Below are 19,135 nucleotides of genomic sequence, written 5' to 3'. Positions count from 1 at the left end.
TGTAATTGCTATTTACAGTAGAACTCCGATAATCTAATATTTCGCTAAATTAATAAATTTTTGTTAGTCTCGACTGTATTAATTTATAAAGATTTAACTGAGAAGGTTAATTAATGTTTAGAAGAAACTAAGACTTTGTTCCAAGAACAACATTACAACATTAATGCCACAAACTTAAGACAAACATCATATATGATTAGCAACAACTTACACAAACTAGCTATAAAAAACACTCGAACGTAACAAACGAACGTTTATTTTAGTCAAACATGCTAATCGAGTATGTTACTTACGATCAATATCATCAGAAGGACTAGGATTAACAGAAGCAAGATCGGTAAGATCTTGAATTTTGTCGAACTCGGCATAGTAGCGTTGATCCATCATCCATAGTGAGCCACGCGCTTCTATTCCATCGCCATTTTTCGTGTCCATTAGCCAAAGAAAATCGATAAACGGCGCGTTTGTGGTATTACATCCGACTTCACACTTTGTTATCCACGCGGGTTTCCCCCACCCAAAATCTATACTGTAAAAAATGAAATTGCACCAACTCGTGACGTTCAAACCATCAGCATTCTCGGGAATACGATTCATTGTCTCTTCGTAGAGGTTCTTGCAGTCACCCGAATATCCTTCTTCGCCTAAACATTTTTTTTTTGAATTAATTAGCACAAATATCACATAATCATATTTGTGTAATAAAAAAAAAAAAAACTAAATAACCTTGCATTTTTGTTACGAAATCGGCGTCGACGTTGCTTATGGCCGCACTTCGCACTTTACCGAACAAGTGTTTCAGATCCTTTAATGTCGTGATCATTGACCGCTGACGTGGCCGCCGGCCAAACAAAATTGCCTTGTGGTCGAGCAGGAATTTCCTTTTATGTCATCAATCAATTATAGGGTTGAGAAGAAAATGAAGAAGATTTTTATCACTTATCAGATTTTTACAGGGTTCCTTTTTTTTTTTTTTTTTGTCAAATCTGTGCACATGTATTTGGACATAGCACATATGCTTGACGATGAAGCAAATAACATTGTTGTTCTTCAATCAAATTGGGCGCTGTTATGGTAATTTGGCGGTCAAGTTCCTTTATGCGTAAATGTGTGATTTTTATGCCTCCTTTAATTTTTAGTTGTCTTCTTCATGATTCACTTGGGGATATAACATAATTTGGATTTTCAGTTATTTTCTTCTTAATTTTGATTTCTTTTTTCGTTGAATATCAATTGGCGGGATTCTTAGTTTATAGGTTATGTCTAGGGGTGGAAATCGGACGGATCGGATCGGATTTAGGCCTTTCGGAATATTTCCGATTTTTTTCGGAAGTCAATTAGCCATTCCGATTCCGATTCCGATTTTTTCGGAATTTAAAAATGGATTCCGATTCCGATTTTTTCGGAAATTTCGGAAAATCGGAATTTTTCGGAATATTTCATTTTCGGAATTTTCGGAATATTTTCGGAAATTTTCGGAATATTTTCGGAAATTTTCGGAATATTCAGATTTTCCAAAAAAAAAAAATTTTTTTTCAAAATATATCACTGAATGAATAATATTAATAATAAAAAAATAAAAAAAAGACCTACTTCATCATAAAGACAGACACACAGTAGAACAATACTAATAACATCAACAACAAACTGCTTTCTTGATGAAATTAAATTATAAAAACAGAAATAAAGGGAACAAGCATGCCTAGGTTCAAAATACCAACAATACAACACCTAATACACATCCAAACAAAAAAACCGAGAGGACATCCACATAGAATCACTCTCCAATTTTTCTCAATTGTTAACCTTGAATGCATTGATATCTACAATGAAAAAACAATCAAAAATATTAACATTTAGAAATAATTGTAACAAAGTAAAAGTATTATAAAATTGAAGACGAATACATACTCTTTTCTATTGATAAGAGCTTATCGAGGTCTTCTTCAACATCAACTAAAGGACCGCTTCTCGAACCAATCTTGAGCACACACTAAAGATGTATCTTAGATCAATTACATTGCCACCAAAATTTTCTCTTGTTCCTCTCCTTGTTTTGCCCTTAAAGCTTAATTCCTCAAATAGTTGCAATAGGTAAATGACAATTAGAGCAGAAGGGATCACAAGTTCCAAACAAGGATACATGAGGGGATGTGTAATTCCCCCTAAACTCATAAACATCAAATTGAAGGAGCTTATTGGATCTTAAGAGAAAGAGAAAAAAAAAAAATCGACCTTCGTAACATAAGGAGCTGATGAACTCATAAATTGTACTTAGGAAGCATACATCTTAAACTTTCAGCAAATATTTTGAATTATCATATAAGATGTTTTGACATTAATATGTTAGCCACAACCAAGAAGCATCTCAATAGGAGATGTAAGAAAAAAACATAAATCATAAGATTATGATACAAATTATGTATTAGAATAAGATATTCATGAAGAAGCACCTCAAAAGCCCCTCTAACAATTCATAAAATTAATAAATGGGAGACAACTTACCATCTCAAAAAGCCCCTCTAACAGTTCCACTTAAAATGTTGCAATATATAATGAAGGCCTTAACAATTTATTGGGAAACTCAGCAAAGTCTACCAAAGGATTATCCTCCACAATTAATCTGCGGGTTGCCCCTACAAACATTTTGAATTCAAGTTCAAACAAATTCAGTAATAGATATAACAAGTAACATATTTCAATAACTAATATGCAAAAATAAAAATTAATTCAGTAGGTTTAGGTTGCAGAAGGAAGAAAACAGGGGATTGATATGTTCTGCCAATAATTTTATTTTTTTGCAATTTTAAGAGTAATAAAGGATCGATTTCTATGAAGTACCTCTAGAATGAAGGGATGCAGCTGGTGCTCGGTGGAGACAACAAGTGGCGGCGCGGCTAGTGCTCGGCTGAGAAAATAAGGGGCGACGCGGTTGGTGCTCGGTGGAGACAATAAGGGGCGGCGCGGCTGGTGCTCGGCGGAGAGAATGAGGGTGGCGCTGGTGGTTCTCGACGGAGAGATGAGGGGACGGGCTGGGGCGGTGGTGGTAGGAGAAATGAGCGATGATTTACGGGAGAGAGTAAAGGGTTGGTGCAGCGGCGCAACGTGAGAGTGAGAATGAATTAGGGTTTACATTTTGAACCTTTTAAATATAAAAATAAATAAAAAAATTGACTATATATAATAATTACTAAATGTTAATAATAATCGGAAAATATCGGAAATAATCGGAAAAAAATCGGAAAAATCGGAATTAATTTCGGATCGGAATTCGGAAATTCCGGAATTTCAATATCTAGTTCCGATTCCGATCCGATTTTTTTCGGAATTTTCGGAATTCGGAATTTCGGAATTCGGAATTGAAAAAACCGTTCCAAAATCGGAATTATTCGGATCGGATTCGGCGGAAATCGGAAATTTTGTTCCGATTTCCACCCCTAGTTATGTCAAATTACAGGGTTGATAAGAAATACATGACAATACAAATGTTTAATAAGAAATAGATTACATAACCCCATATTTGCTTAAAATTTTAATATTTGGAATTTCGTAGATGATTATATCTTAGTTTTGCTTGAATTCTATTTTATTGGTTCCTTCAAGTATTTGCTTGCTTATTGGCATCATCTAACCCAGTGTTTTATTTTTTCTTCACAACTTACCTTTTTCACAAAGAGATAGGCTTAAAAATAATTTCTATTAACCATGTTTTTCAAATTTATGTTATGTGTTATGAAAAACAATTTAGTATCTGCAATAGTTTGTTCATTCTACTGAGATTTCAAGCTCTTTAAATGTATTTGTTTTTTTTTTTGCAGGTTTGTCAAGACAAGTAATAATTTATTAAGATATCGACACAAGCAACAATTGGAACTTATGTTCATACCAAGGTATGCAAATGGCATTTATATTACTCTATATTTAAATTTTCTTCATTTTTTTTTCTTTTTCAGATTCTGTATGTTTTTTGAGGAACTTCATGGTTCAAATATTATCCTTCCATGATCTACAGATTTACTCAATATATAGAACCATCTCTTCGAGAAGGCTTTTTTTAACGCAATAGTTTTTGAGGTAACTATCTTTTCTTGAGGCTGCTTTCGACAAAATATATTTTTTCGAGTACATTCAATATTATCCTTCCATGATCTACAGATTTACTCAATATATAGAACCATCTCTTCGAGAAGGCTTTTTTTAACGCAATAGTTTTTGAGGTAACTATCTTTTCTTGAGGCTGCTTTCGACAAAATATATTTTTTCGAGTACATTCAATATGTTGCAGTATGATCAATGTTTTTTCCCTGATATTGCAATTAAATTTTCCATGTTTCATTTATTTGTTGCATGTGTAATTTTTATATTGCTACTTACTCAATGTACTCCGGTTCATATCTTGAGCACAACAATGGGATATTTGGTAGTCTCCAAAGGATAGATAAAAACATTGTGAAGGAAAAACAATTTTCTATTGCAAATTTTGCGTTTTTCAGTCATTTAATATGTTATATTTCACGGAATATAATTCAGGGCGTCATAAAAATCTATAAACAATCAAATTATGATGCAAAGAAAAATTATTTCTTTTACTGAGAGTTAGATAGTTTTTGGTGCTGCAAATAGCTATTTGCAGGTCATGTGGGAGTTTTTTTTTTTTATTTCTCATCGCCCATCACAGCTTAACAGCTATATTTGGTTTTTATTTTTTTTTACTTTTTCAGAAAAGAATTAGGTTCTTCATAGTTAGCATGCCATGTTTTTCGCTCTATTTCTTGAATAATTTGTATTTTTTTAGTTTGTTTTTGTATAGTTTTTCGATTGAGCATTAATGACTTTGATCTATGATATAATTTCTGCAACAGGGAGCATAAACGTATTTTGCAAGGTCTCTGTTATAATTTTTTCTCTTTTTTTCTTTGAACAAAGATGCTGGTTAAATTGTCAACGAGAGAGACAACAACATGTTAAACCAGACTCTCATGTTGATGATATCTACACAAAGGTAAATTAAAATTTACTATTTCTGCATTTTCTAATGTACTTTCTCTACCAAATCAGTTAGTTTAAGAGATAATCTATACTAATTAAAAAAAAGAATTAAATTACTATAGAAGAAAATAAAATTATAAAAGTTTTCGTTGATCTATCTAAGACTATATGCTTAATGTTCTTATTTCCAATAACTTTAGGCTGCTCCATCGGAAGGAGATAAAGCAAATGTTGTCACATATGGTGTTCTTAAAGTATTGGTGCTTCATGTTCGTGCTGACATTTTGGTTGTAGATGCAATGACAAGGAATTTATTTACGTCATAAAAGCATGTTACAACGGGTAAGTTAAACTGGGACTAAAATAAAATAACAACTTTCTTATGTACCTTTTCAATCGACCATAGTCATTTGTCAAATAACCATTATTCTTAATTTAGTTTTTAATGTTTTTAGTTCAATAAAATTAACCTTCTGCATAAAACTGTATTTGGAATTTATATCCATGAAAAGTTTCAGCAACCATTTTGCTATAATTACATTCAATACTTTTTGATGTTTCATATTGCTTTCTCTAGAGGTCATTTTCATTAATATATTTTTGTTTACCCCTTACGAGCTCAGCACTCCCGATCTATTTGGTATCATTGCGGGTTGTATTCATTTCAACTGTATGATGATTCAACATACAAAAGCAGTAGGAAAAAGCAACTTTGTTCGGTATGAATTTCTGAACTTTCGCATATTTGTAGTTCTTATTTTCGATGCTTACTCTTCACATAAGATAAGAAATGTGTGCGCGCTAATGTGTGCATTGGGATCTATCCGTGCGTGCAGTGCAGTTTATGTGTATAATGTAGCGTGTTTGTGTTTGTGTTTGTGTTTTTATTTTAGAGATAAACTGCACAATAAATTTAATTAGATTTTTGTTATGTTTTTTTTAAGCACTTACTAATTCTGAATTTTAGATTTTAGAATTTCTTTTACCGCATTTTAGAATTTGTGTTTTACTACATTTTATAATTAGTGGTAGGTTTTTTATGATTGTTGGTCCATTTAGGTAAATATAATCCGGTAGCTACATTCATTTCCGTAGTAGGATTGTGAAGTTGTGATCAGTATGTTGTCTCATATTTCTTTAATTGATAGTGAAATGTGTTTGGGAATTTTGTAGGATGACTTATAACATCTTATGTTTTGTTATACTTAAGGATTTTGGAATATGCTGCAATTTAAGTCTTAGTGACATATGGTCGGGCTTATGTAGGATATTTTGGGTACCATCAACCTGTTACTCACAAACTATATATCTCTTCCATGCTTATGTCTCATGTGTAAATTTTTTATCATTTTTTCAGTATCATAGGATCGGAAGTAGAATTTCGTCTCAAGGCGTCGTTTAGGCTTGCAAATTCTAGACTAAAGCTACTTGGGAACAACAAAGACGTGCAAGTGAAGCAAATGAAGGGGAAACAGCCCAGTAGCTTAAGTCTGGCCAATATCTGATAGTTCAATCATACATTCATTTATTTCCGAATAGTTTATATGTCCAAACATTGATTTTCTCGGAAATTGATTTTTTGTACATTTGTAGCCGAACACTCTCTTACATAAGTCTGATGACGTAAAACAGTTATATGTTGTGCTAACGGAAGATGATACTCTAAAAGTCGTTAATAAACATAGTATAAAGTGATTAGAGAGCCTATTAAATTTTCTATTCTGTTTTTTGAAAACATGATTGTATGGACTTAATATATACAAATATACCTCATTTGTTTTGAATCATCAATTTAAAATACGTATTTACCGTCAATTCTAAATAATATATTCACCGTGCATCGCACGGGTGTAGTACTAGTATATTTCAAAAACATATCCAAAAATACAATAAATCCAGCATTTGCAGAAAAAAAGGAAATAAGGAGAAATTTATATAATTTCTTAATTAAGTTGCAATTCTAAATTTTAATTCCAATATTTAATTAGGATTGTGAAGCTTTGAGAAATAAAATCAATAAACTTACTTTATGAACAAATCGAAAATAGAATAAATTCACGTACTTCATGAACAAATCGAAAAGATAAAACTTGTAATTTACCACAAAAATTAGTGCTAATTAATCATATTTGTGATACATAATGAGATTATCACATTTAAATTGTTTGGTTATAACATGTATAACTCCACCTAATTAGATGAGTGTTTGTTTACGTTTTCAAATTCTTTTCGTTGTTTCCCCAAAAGAAAATTATCTTTCTAAAATATTTTCAAAAAAATTCCCCAAAAAGATTTCAAAATTTTCTATCTCCAACGGACATGATTTGACTGCTACAGTGAAAATTGTCTTCACTAAAATACAAACTAAAATCACTTTATCCTTCAAATTCTTATTCCAAAATACCTTTTCCCAACACCTTCTAGACATGATTTGACTTGCTACAGTACAAATTGTCTCCTCTCAAAACACAAACAAAACTTTAATTTATTTTCAATTTTTTTCCCCAAAAACATCTTTCTCCAGAATAAAATGGAAATAGAAGCCCAAAAGCTTACCAAACATAGCCTATATATCTGATGGACGATGCTAGACCAATAATCCCAAACATATGCATAACTTGTTTACAAAACCCAGCTCTCGATGAAAGCTTGTGAAAAGCCCAATTGTCTTTTTTATAAGAAAAAGCCCAATTAAAAATTATCAAATTTTCATCAATAAATACTCAATAATCTCTAATTAATTAGGGTATGATATTAATATTGTTTTAGAATGCATGATATTAATTTATTCGCCACTAAATATACATAAATAATTATATATCCATTAATTACACATATACATGGGTGAGTTTACGCGTATGTTCAGTAAAACTCACCAATTTTGATATCGTTACTAATTCGATTTGTCTTACTTCACCAATTTCGATGCCAATATTCAGTAAAATGATTTCTAATTTTGCGTATTTTTAAACTGGATTTTCTTTTTCATTTTCAAAAAATTAAAATATTTTTATAAGTCTACCTAATGATATGGTTGCATGTTAGAAAGATAAGCAAGGTTGTTATTTTGGTCGGAACATTGGGAATTATTTTAATGTTTAAAAAAAAGAAAATTGGGAATTACCTTTTAGGTAAAAAGAAATAGATAATTTGCATTCATATTATCTCCTAATCCAACTGGAGCTTACCTGGAAAAGGAATCTTCATGCCACAATTACCGACACCCACTGCCCCTAAAAACCCTCAAATTCAACGAAAATCACATTTTTATCCCCCTGATTAAAATCTTCATCATCTCCTTTCCGCAGTAAAAAATCCCTAATTATCCCAAATTGCAATATTTAATCATGCAATTAACCACCGCGAGCATCGGAATCCGTGTCGTTTATTGCAGAATGGTCCAAACGTAAAACTCCAAAAATCTTGCTTCTCCCCAACTAGGACTTGAGAAAAAAAATGATTGCTCCACTTCCCCTCAATTATACTGACATTGTGGTGGTGCGCCCCTCTTTTTATTGAAGGAATAAATTTTTTTTTATTTTTTTTTTTAATTTTTTTGGGGTAAAAAATTCCCTCCGCCGCCCGCCGCTATTTGTAAATGGCATATCCGCGGCGGCGCCACCAGTACCGTCACCGATTCCTCCCCGCAATCTCCGCCATTTCCGCCGCCATTCTCTTCTTATTTGTTTTCCTCTCCTTTCTAGCACCTTCCCCTGTCGAAACTGATCACATCCATCGCGCTAGGGTGCCTCTGATTTTCAGTCGCAGGGTTTGTTTAATTGCATTTTTCATTTTTTTTTTTTGTGCTCAATTGATTTGATTCATTTGGAGGAGTGTGATTGAATTGGTTTGCTGCTATTTTGTTGTTGTTGTTGTAGGTAAACAATGACGTTGGTGAAGGAAATGAAGCTCCTCCGAAGTTTCGTGTTCCAGTTAGGTTTTTAGTTTTTCGTCTGTCTTTTATTTATGATTTGTATGTTTGGTGTTGGTGTCTGAAAATGTAGATTGATTTGATCCAATATTTTTGTACTAACTGTGATGATCAATGATATACAGGACAATGGAGGAGTTCTTCATCGTGATATTTGGAGCACGAAGAACTCGAGATTTTACTATGGTTGTAGCAATGCCAGCAGTCAATTTGCAGGTACAGTAACTTGTTTACAGCTTTTAATGTTCAGGCTTGTTGGTAAATATGTGATTTGTTTCCTTGTCAATTGGCTTTATTTGTTCTCTAACATTGTTTTTTAATCTCGAGGTTCTATATTGTGTGTTTTTTTCTTGTTTTTTTGACTGGAAATAGTTTGATGTTACATTTTGAATAACAGAAGCTGCTGTCGTAACGCGTCCTGATCGTTACTTGGCCATTGCAACCAGTGGAGGTTTAAACCAGCAAAGAACCGGGGTATTATTTCCTTTTTTAATAATATTTTCTATTCACTAATGAATGATAATGTTCTGCAATAATCTTATCAACCTACTTGAAAGAACTTTGTATTGTCATAATAAGATTATCCATTATGCTCTGACTGATTATTTGCTGATGCTAGTGGTACGCATGATTTACCTACGCTTTGTAATTTGATTTGTGAATTTCTTTTTACTATGTTCTTGGTATGTTTGTTTGAGTTGCTTCGTAAAGAAATCCTCGTAAATGGCTGTGGGATTTGTGTCCATCATGTCATGTAGTTGAATTGATGCCGACAATAATTTTATGATTGTCTCTACGCGCAAGCTATTCACTTATGTTCAACTTATTAGAGTTACCATATTGAGCTAATAAGTTGACATGCATAGTTTTATACTAGACCAGAAGCCTAATTTGCCAACTGAATTTTTCTTAATGTTTTTATGACCCGTCTACTTTTATTGTGGGCATTCAGAAAGGTAGTTGCTCACCTAACTGTGAATTCTTAAATCACGATTTCTCTCTGCAAATTATAATAAGTGTTATACAAAATCTGGTGTTCAATACTAAGTGCTGAAATTAGCTTTTATTACCTATTGATTGCAGATTATTGATGCTGTTGTTGCTGCTCGCATTTTGAATGTCACCCTCGTTGTCCCAAAATTGGACCAGAAGTCTTTTTGGAAGGATGTTAGGTAAAGCCATGGTTCATATATTGCAAAGTTCTTGCTATTGCGTTTTTCTAGCCACTCAATGTTGCTCTCTTTTACAGCAACTTTTCAGAGATCTTCGATGTTGATTGGTTTATATCATTCCTGAAAAAAGATGTAAAAATCATAAAAGACCTCCCACGAAGAAGAGGGCAGATATGGAACCCATATACAATGCGTGTACCAAGAAAGTGCAATGAGCAATGTTATGTCCGTCGTTTAGTACCTGTCCTTTCAAAGAAGCATGTAAGTTGATGGGTCCCAACATTCCTTACATAGTTCTGTTTTCGTGATCATGATAGATGGAGATACCGGTGTTGAGTTTCGTGGCGAATCTGTGCAATGAATTTGTTTTAAATTTCATTGTCGTATATTTAATTGTTATGGCTCGGATTAATGACTTATATCTTTGTCGTATCTCCAAATCAGGCCCCACTTTATCCTTACGTAATGCTTGCTCAAAATTTCTTCTTATGGTACAATTCAGAAAATTGTTTCCTGTTCTGTTGGACTAGTCCTAGTTGTTGGTAGAAGTATATATTGAAATTGACAGCTAAAAAGTATGTAATCCAGAGTGTGCTGATATTATTGTTCTATGACACTAATGAACGGCGCCATTCATGTAACAGGCTGTTCAGTTGACCAAGTTTGATTACAGACTTTCAAATAGGTTGAGTGAGGAACTGCAAAAGCTTAGGTGCAGAGTTAATTATCATGCTCTGAAGTTCACCAATCCCATACGACAAATGGGTGCGAAGTTGGTGCGAAGAATGAGAACGAGGAGCAAGCATTATATTGCTCTTCACCTCAGGTACATTGGTTCCATAATTCTGAGATTTCAAATTCATTTTCGCGTTTTTCTATCATTTTTTACGACTAGCATAATATGAGTGCCTAGAACAGATGTGATTTCTTTTCAGTATTTCAGTGAATAATTTTCTTGGGTGTTTACACTTTTGGAGTCTTAACTAATCTTAACGTATGAAGTGTTAGGCTCGTCAATTTGTAATTTTCGATTTCTATGATGACATTTGTGGTTCTACTTTTCAGGTCTTAATGATTTTATTTATGAAATTATTAGCATTTGAAGAGCAATCTGATACTTCGTTAGCTGCACTTTAATATGTTGTAGAATTCCTATATTAAAGTGAGGTAAAAACTTAAAAGGATTATCTTTCACATGTCTGTATTTATTTTGTTGCAGGTTTGAACCTGATATGCTTGCATTCTCGGGATGTTATTATGGTGGAGGAGACAAAGAGAGGAGGGAACTAGCAAAAATACGACGGAGATGGAAAACTTTGCATGTAATGCTTCAACACGCTAACTTTTTAGAGGCTGAATATTTATAATTTGAATCCAGATGTACTAATGACAAAACACACACACACACACGAGTTCAAAACAGTGACTGGATAATTCCATCCAGCATATTGAATTGTGATGCCATGCTCAGAGCACTTTTAACCGTTGATTGAATTTGCAGAATCCAAATCCAGAAAGGGAGAGGAGGCAAGGTAGATGCCCTCTCACTCCCGAAGAAGTTGGTCTTCTTCTAAGAGCACTTGGCTACGACAGAGACACCCATATTTTCGTCGCGTCTGGAGAAGTATACGGAGGGGAATCAACATTAGCCCCATTAAAGGCTCTTTTCCCCAACTATCACTCGAAAGAAATCCTAGCAAACCAGGATGAGTTGAAACCCTTTTCTTCGTTTTCTTCTCGAATGGCTGCCTTAGATTTTATAGTGTGCGACGAAAGCGATGTATTTGTCACAAATAACAACGGAAACATGGCAAAAATTATTGCAGGGCGAAGGTATGTATGCCTTTTTTATCTCTCTCCAAATCCTCAATAGTTGTTATAATTACGAACAAACGATGTAACCTCTTTGCTCTGAACTGCAGGAGATATTTTGGGCACAAACCCACAATTCGTCCAAATTCTAAAAAGTTGTATAGGCTGTTTTCGAACCGAGTTAATATGACCTGGGAAGAATTCTCCTCGAGTGCACGTTCAAGTCAGAGGGGTTTCATGGGAGACCCAAAGGAGGTGAGGCCAGGCAGAGGAGCGTTCCATGAAAATCCAGCCTGTTGCATTTGTGAAGATTCGGAGGCAAAAAAGAACACGGGTTCGGTTCGAAGGGGAACTGGTAAGAAATCCTTACCCGTAAGAAAAGATGTGGATGTAGTAGCGGTTGAAGATCAGAACACGAATGAAGAACCGGAATGGTCCGATCCTGACGAAGAAGATGACCTGTCGAGTCAACTAGGGAACTCTCTGTATAACGAAACTAGCTTAGAGGATGACATGTTTTCATCAGAGGAGCCTGAGTTGGATGAGTTGCTTTCGGATTGAGTGGAAAAAAACACACACTAAGTAACGATCTTTGCAACGTTCTGATTGGTGGTCGGTACGTGTTTGTTCTTACATCAGAACATTACTTTTTGTTCAGGCAAGGTGCAAAGTCACATGAAAAGGTAAAAAACGTCTCCTTGAAGATTAAACTCCGGCCATGTTCCTCAACGTGAAAAATATATATATACCAGAGTCGGTTTAACATAATGGAAACTTGAGAAACAATGTTGTTTTGGGGCTTGTATATAGTAGTGTTCCCCTTTTTTTTTTTTGATAATTTACGTAGATTTCGATTGGATAGATTTGTGTTTGATCCAAGTTATGAAATCGCGAAGATCTGTTGTCACTTGCAGATGTTGTAGGGAGGGAGGCCCCAAGGGCTGTATAATATTGAGAGAAACCAGTTCCTTACAAGTACGAGGAAATGCTGGTTTTTGGTAGACATTGTAAATTGTCTAAGCAATGTGTGACAAAATTCACCAAATTATTTCGAGTTTATTTCTATTTCTCAGTTCTTCAGTGCTTTCACAATAATATAATGAGATTGCACAAATGAAATAAAAATTAATTTACAAAAAGTCCTCCTAAGGTAAGGTATATTTATGAACAAAATCCCTCATTTTTTCATAATTACATCTACCCCTTCAAATTTGTTAATTTCTTACATCAACACCTTTTTATAGAGGTGGATGTAAGAAATTTACAAACATCAGGGGTCTTCATGTAGTTATTAATTAAATGAGGGTTTTTTTTGTAAATTAACTTTGTCTCAAGGAGGTGGTTGTAATTTAACCAATATTAAATTATGGAGATTTAACTGTATAATTGCAAAAACACCCATTTTAAAACCTTTGATTTGTATATGTGGCCCATTGGTTTTTCATTTGGGCCTAAAACACCGTTTGTTTCAACGCTGGCCCAATTTAGTATTTGCTTCTGAATTCTACTTCGGATCTGCTTTGACGCTGCGATGAATTTTTGGGAGTAGAATTTCAAGTTAGCTGATACGAAAATGCAAGGTGGATCAACCGGCGTTGGTTACGGTCTCAAATATCAGGTCAATTTCTTCGAATTTTCTTAAATTCATGAACTCTGATTTCATATGAGAAGAAAATGGAAGTCTGAATTGAATTTGTTTGCAACAGGCGAGATGCATTTCGGATGTGATAGCGGATACGGATCACACCAGTTTTCTCACCGGTACTCTCAGCCTTAAAGAAGAAAACGAGGTGATTTTTTGAATTTCTAATGGAGGAGTATTTTTCAGTGTGTGTGTGTGTGTGTGTGTGTGTGTGTGTTTGTTTGATGTTAATAATGTAGCGGTGGATTTTGCAGGTGCACTTGATTAGGCTGTCGTCTGGCGGTACTGAATTGATCTGCGAGGGTTTGTTTTCGCATCCGAATGAAATCTGGGATCTGGCTTCTTGTCCTTTCGATCAACGGATTTTCTCTACTGTATTTTCTTCTGGTAATTTTCGATATTCCAGTTTCAGATTCTCGAATAGTAGTGTACTTTCTCGATGCGTTCGATTGTTTTATGCTGAATTTGGCTGGGATGAATGGCTAACTTAATATGTAATACCAATGTTGAACAACATTTGTTACTCGTCGATTTTTTAAGCTTGTATAATCTCGGCTTTATGAGTTGGGATATGATAAACATGTTGGATCATTATTTAGCTATTAGAGCTGTTTGGATCAACTAATATTATTCAGAATGATTTGGTAAAGAATTGAACTGAGCTTAGAACAAGATTTGAAGCTTGATAAGAAATCCAAACTGAGCTAGAAAAAACTAGATTTGCTTACGCTCCTAAACTTAGTTATTGTTGTCTGAACAATTGGTCTATAGTTAGGTGAAGAGTCCCAATGGTAACTTCTAATATTTTGACAAATGTTAATATGTTCAATAATATTTTGCCTTCCGAATTTAAATCTTAGACTTTCTCTTGAAGTTATTATCTGGACTGGAAGATTTAATTTATGGTAATGAAGACTATCTTTAATTGTCTTTTATATTGCTTTAAAGGGGAAACATATGGGGCAGCGGTATGGCAAATTCCCGAGTTATATGGTCAGCTAAGTTCTCCTCAATTGGAAACTGTTGCTTCACTGGATGGGCACACTTGCAAAATTAAATGGTGAGCTTCTTTGGTGACAGCTGTTTTCCTGTGTGCCCTATATATTTGGAATCGTGATTTTTTTTACTCTATTAGATCAGGAATCATAATTCCTAATCTTCTGGCCGTGATGAAAAAATGAAAGAAAAAGGGGGGGATCTATAGTTGGATTTTTCATTACTTTAAGATCTGAGTATGTTACTTAGTACTGTAATGTGAAACTGGTTCCATACAACTCACCGTATTACGAAATTTAGTGGTTCCACTTAAACTATTCGTCATCAATCTCCCTGGATTAATATTTTTCATTTGATTCCATTTCTTTCAAGTAATTAATGATACTGTATGGTATTTGTAGCGTTCTGTGGTGGCCAACCGGAAGGCATGACAAGCTGGTTAGTATTGACGAGCAGAATCTCTTTCTATGGAGCTTAGATACTTCAAAGAAAACTGCTCAGGTATATAGTCACAGCAGGAATCACTGAGTTGATTCAGACTTACGATTATGTCACAAGTCACAACACAGATATGATAACTCGAAGAACGAACGCCTTCTTTTTAGCTATCTTCTCCTAAGTACTACTAGTTACCACATTGCATCTTGATGCGCTCAACATGACCTAATAGGTTCTGATTTTTTGGGCTAATTGGTCTTGCCACGTAATGTAGGTACAATCACAAGAATCGGCTGGCATGCTTCATACTTTAACTGGTGGAGCATGGGATCCTCACGATTTTAATGCCATATCTTTAACATGTGATTCATCAGTTCAACTTTGGGATTTGAGGACAATGAAGTAAGTTTATTTAATTTCCACATGTATGTGTATTGATGAAAAGAAAACCTGTTTTATCTTCATAGCCAAACCACAGTTTTGAAACCTTAAACTGAACCTTCTCGATTTATTTTTTACTCCATTTGATAGTTGATGGTTTTGTTTTAACTATAAACTTACTATCCACAATTCCCCCTTTGCTTGGTTGCATTTATTCCCGTGTTGCAATGGATGTGATTGAGTTCCTTGCTGCTTGGCATGTTAGTTTTTCCCCCGAATTTATTAAAACTATGCTATTAATGCTCGTTCTTCTAGAAGCTTTAGGTCCCGCCAAGAACTAGAAACATTTGATCAGTTATTTCTTTTGATCTCTAGTACTTTTGCAGTTTAATGAATATAAATTCCTCTTTAATGAAGTTCTGAAGAGGGCATAGTTGGTTACTGATGATAGTTAACATCTTTAACTAATTTTTCCGGCTATAAACCGAAACATTTATGTGCTTGCAGGAAGACCGGTTCGATTGAGCGTGCACACGTCCGTAATGTAGACTATAACATGAAAACGAGGTACACACTTGTAAGTATACTGCAGACTTGATGAGTGTTTTTTTCCTTGAATAATATTTTATTGTTTTTCATATTTGTTTATTCATGTGATTTTGCAAATGTTTTCACATGAATAATTTATGTCATATTTCCATCCTACAATTCCTTTTATTTTATTAGGAACATGCAAATTCCTCATAGAACTCGATGCACCCCTCTGTTGTCTGCCGATAGCATCATCAGCCATCCCTTTGTGAACCACTTCGATATTTCCCTAACGACGTACCTAACAACCTTAGTAGAAGTGCCACAAGTACAATACCATCGTTATGTCTAATTAGTTTGAAGCATCCATGTTTTTAGTTTGGTTTTAAAGTTGGAACTCTTGGTAAAAAGCAATCAATCTCTATGAGCTTGTTAGGGACACCTAGTTGGTCTAGAAAAACTGCTGCACCACCGAAAATCCTTCTCCATGTATATTTGCCGGTGAGGTTATCTTGAAATCAACTTCCGTTTGAAACTTATACCTTAGACATTCAACTGTGGTAAATATAGCAGTTGGAATATCATGCATGAAAACTTTCCTATGCCTAGTACAGTGTATGTAAACGATTGTAATTGTTCTTAAATTCACAATTTACCATGAATGCACCTTCCTCTCTCTAAAATATAAGCTTATGGTTACTGGTTGGCATTACTCAGGTAACTGCTGAAGATGAGTCGGGGATTCATATATGGGACCTTAGAAACCCGAAGTTTCCAGTTTCTGAGCTTCCTGGGCACTCACACTGGTAAATTTTTCAAAACGACCTAGCTTGTCTTTTCACATTCAGAGATTATAATGCATATGGTTCAGTCCCTCAAGATTCTCCTTATCTTGTATTGATATTTTTATTTTTATGTTGTCGTTACAGTCTGAATTAGATATTTGAATTATTCATCATCAATTTGGTTTATCTGAAAATTAATGAGTGTTTTATTGTTGATAGGACATGGGCTGTAAAATGTAATCCCGAGTACGAGGGCTTGATTCTGGTACTTTATCTCCTTCTTCCCACCATTTCCCTATACTTGATCAGAACTGCCCATTCTTTACATTTTGTCGAAGAAGAATTCATGAAATACTTTTATTGCTTGACTTCAACATATTTATGACCAAAAAAGAACTTTGAAAAGAACATATACTCATCATTATGTCACTGTTTCTAATAGCACATTGTCTTTTTATTACTCTTTCGCTGATGATGCCAAAACTTTTGTAGAGTGCTGGAACTGACTCAGCTGTCAATTTGTGGTTGGCCTCTCCTTCAGATAGGTCTGCGATTTCATTTTAGTTCTTGTAATTCGTTACTCAATCGTTGTAGGATATTTAAGTCAATTACATGATTACATCCTTTTTTTTTGCTAGTGTGGTTGAGCCAACAAACCAGACGATAGAGCCGTTGCTAAATTCCTACAATGACTATGAAGACTCTGTTTATGGTAATTGATGCAACCTCCGATTCTCCTTTCACCTCTACTTTTGAAATCAAATTAATGGCTTTCAACTTATTCAGGTCTTGCTTGGAGTTCTCGTGAACCATGGATTTTCGCATCATTGTCTTATGATGGAAGGGTAAGTTGTTATACAATTAAATTAATGAAGGTTCTTTTATTTTTATATATAAGTCCATCTCTAATATTTCGAACTCGAACTCCATATTACTGATCGAAGAAAAAACTCACAATTGGTGCTAAAGGATTTAAAATCCCTAGTAATTCAAAATTATCTAAACAAGTATAGTTGGTTCTTAATTTTTTCCAAATGCAAGATAGATAAACCAATCGAGAGTTACTGATGTCAGTAGCTATACTTTTTATTACATGGGCTTGATGACCATGACTACATTCTCATTTTGCAGGTTGTTGTGGAATCTATAAAATCTCATCTTCCTAAAAAATGAAAAAAACGAACGATGATATCGTAAGTGCAAATTCTTCAAACCGATTTTCTCTTCTTCAATCACATAATGGTGAAGCTATGCTGTGATTGAAGGATGTTATTGCAGAATAGTCCCACCTTGTAAGATGGATTTTTTGGATCTTTTTTTTTCAAAACTCATCGCGTTTCATCTTTCGCAGTAAATGTTTTTCGGTAGTCTCGGGCAATTGGCATTCTAAGTGAGTGGATTGAGCACAATTTCATATTCTATCCATTAGTGATGTATTTAATTGCACTTTTCTCAAATTTCCTCTTATTATTTACTTATAATTCATATAACGCATATTTATTAATTTTCTTAATGCTATATGCAATCACTCAAAACGACTAATATTTTGGCACGAAGCTGAGTACACTTCTACTTTGCGGAATTCTATCTGCTATAGTGTATGAAATCTTGGTTTATATTCAATTTGATCAAATTCAAGACCAATTACTGAATTTTTTCTCACTGTCACGTGATTGGTTCATCATAAATTAGTGGTCGTAGGGACAAGTAAAATTACATTTTCTTCACGTGGTTTAATTTGACACTCAGTATTGAAGTTAGTTTTTTTTTTTTTAAGACAAAAATGAATATACTACTACAGACAGTGGCTGCTGTCACAAGCGGAGAAAAGTAGTCGCTATTTTTTTGTGGAAAATTGTTGGCTTCAAATGGATAAGGGCTTCTTGATTCCCAAGTGAGAATCTGAAGTTAAGCTTATCGGTAGAGAATAATAGGGTGAGTCATTTTTTTCGGTTTCCTCGTTCAAAGGCAGAATAATTCTGTTGTTTGTTGTAGCTCCTCCACGTGGCGCTCTTTCTCACCATGTACGCCGCGTCATATCCTGGTTGACACGTAAGTTTCCACTACTTTTTCAGCTTTATCCATATTTATTGCCTAGTCATCGACGCAGCTGGTGATGACACGTGGAATCTAAATGAAGTGGGGTCTTCCTTGGTGTATATTGGTGAAAAGGATCCTCGTATAAGTAATTTAAATAAATCATAAGTGTATAGGAAATCTATTTCCGGATGTACAGTTTGTCGGCTGTCGTCGGGTCGGTGGCCCGCCCGTTCCTCCGTCGTTTGGTTATTTCTTGAATGTTTATTTCTTGATACGGAATGAGGATTAGGAAAACAAAATTCACTAATTTCAAACACATGTGCTATTTATTAGTACTATGTTGGTCGATCGCTTTGATTATAATTATTCGAGTTAGCATTTTTAGCCAACGAACCAGCTTATTGATTAGCCATTCTAC

The 19,135-nt window shown here is 34.4% G+C and overlaps 3 protein-coding genes and 3 long non-coding RNA genes across 7 annotated transcripts; 4 read left to right on the top strand and 2 right to left on the bottom strand.

The window, feature by feature from the left end:
• Positions 1-285: 285 nt before the first annotated feature.
• LOC148771960 (limonoid 7-O-acetyltransferse-like) lies at positions 286-823 on the bottom strand. The gene is made up of 2 exons (XM_088815291.1): positions 727-823; positions 286-644 (listed from the first exon to the last, which is right to left on the bottom strand). The coding sequence occupies exons 1-2, from the start codon at positions 821-823 to the stop codon at positions 286-288; spliced, it is 456 nt and encodes a 151-aa protein (XP_088671417.1).
• Positions 824-962: 139 nt separating this feature from the next.
• Positions 963-4,093, top strand: LOC148771958 (uncharacterized). Its single transcript, XR_016030392.1, has 3 exons — positions 963-1,074; positions 3,819-3,890; positions 4,013-4,093. It is a non-coding gene; the product is annotated as an uncharacterized LOC148771958 (long non-coding RNA).
• LOC148771959 (uncharacterized) lies at positions 1,580-3,422 on the bottom strand. Of its 2 annotated transcripts, none has more exons than XR_016030391.1 (4): positions 2,842-3,422; positions 2,506-2,636; positions 1,912-2,068; positions 1,580-1,823 (listed from the first exon to the last, which is right to left on the bottom strand). It is a non-coding gene; the product is annotated as an uncharacterized LOC148771959 (long non-coding RNA). The 2 variants fall into 2 exon arrangements; XR_016030390.1 differs by having other exon boundaries at positions 1,912-2,076; positions 2,842-3,421.
• A 953-nt stretch (positions 4,094-5,046) lies between the features above and the next one.
• LOC148771957 (uncharacterized) lies at positions 5,047-6,573 on the top strand. The gene is made up of 3 exons (XR_016030555.1): positions 5,047-5,331; positions 5,613-5,708; positions 6,347-6,573. It is a non-coding gene; the product is annotated as an uncharacterized LOC148771957 (long non-coding RNA).
• Positions 6,574-8,159: 1,586 nt separating this feature from the next.
• On the top strand, positions 8,160-12,949 carry LOC105950774 (O-fucosyltransferase 16). Its single transcript, XM_012974137.2, has 10 exons — positions 8,160-8,758; positions 8,868-8,921; positions 9,046-9,136; positions 9,318-9,394; positions 10,004-10,092; positions 10,170-10,353; positions 10,737-10,918; positions 11,312-11,414; positions 11,594-11,925; positions 12,015-12,949. Exons 1-10 carry the CDS (start codon positions 8,588-8,590, stop codon positions 12,463-12,465), a joined length of 1,734 nt encoding a protein of 577 aa, XP_012829591.2. The 5' UTR covers positions 8,160-8,587; the 3' UTR covers positions 12,466-12,949.
• A 374-nt stretch (positions 12,950-13,323) lies between these two features.
• Positions 13,324-18,134, top strand: LOC105950794 (WD repeat-containing protein DWA2). The gene is made up of 13 exons (XM_088815762.1): positions 13,324-13,522; positions 13,611-13,694; positions 13,801-13,933; positions 14,495-14,606; positions 14,944-15,043; positions 15,255-15,382; positions 15,869-15,938; positions 16,610-16,698; positions 16,897-16,942; positions 17,170-17,222; positions 17,316-17,389; positions 17,464-17,522; positions 17,809-18,134. The coding sequence occupies exons 1-13, from the start codon at positions 13,478-13,480 to the stop codon at positions 17,848-17,850; spliced, it is 1,035 nt and encodes a 344-aa protein (XP_088671888.1). The 5' UTR covers positions 13,324-13,477; the 3' UTR covers positions 17,851-18,134.
• Positions 18,135-19,135: the final 1,001 nt, after the last annotated feature.

Source organism: Erythranthe guttata, chromosome 3, assembly GCF_056151865.1.
Source record: "Erythranthe guttata isolate IM_541 chromosome 3, IM_541, whole genome shotgun sequence".
Classification (NCBI taxonomy): domain Eukaryota; kingdom Viridiplantae; phylum Streptophyta; class Magnoliopsida; order Lamiales; family Phrymaceae; genus Erythranthe; species Erythranthe guttata.
This window is presented reverse-complemented; position numbering and strand designations above follow the sequence as displayed.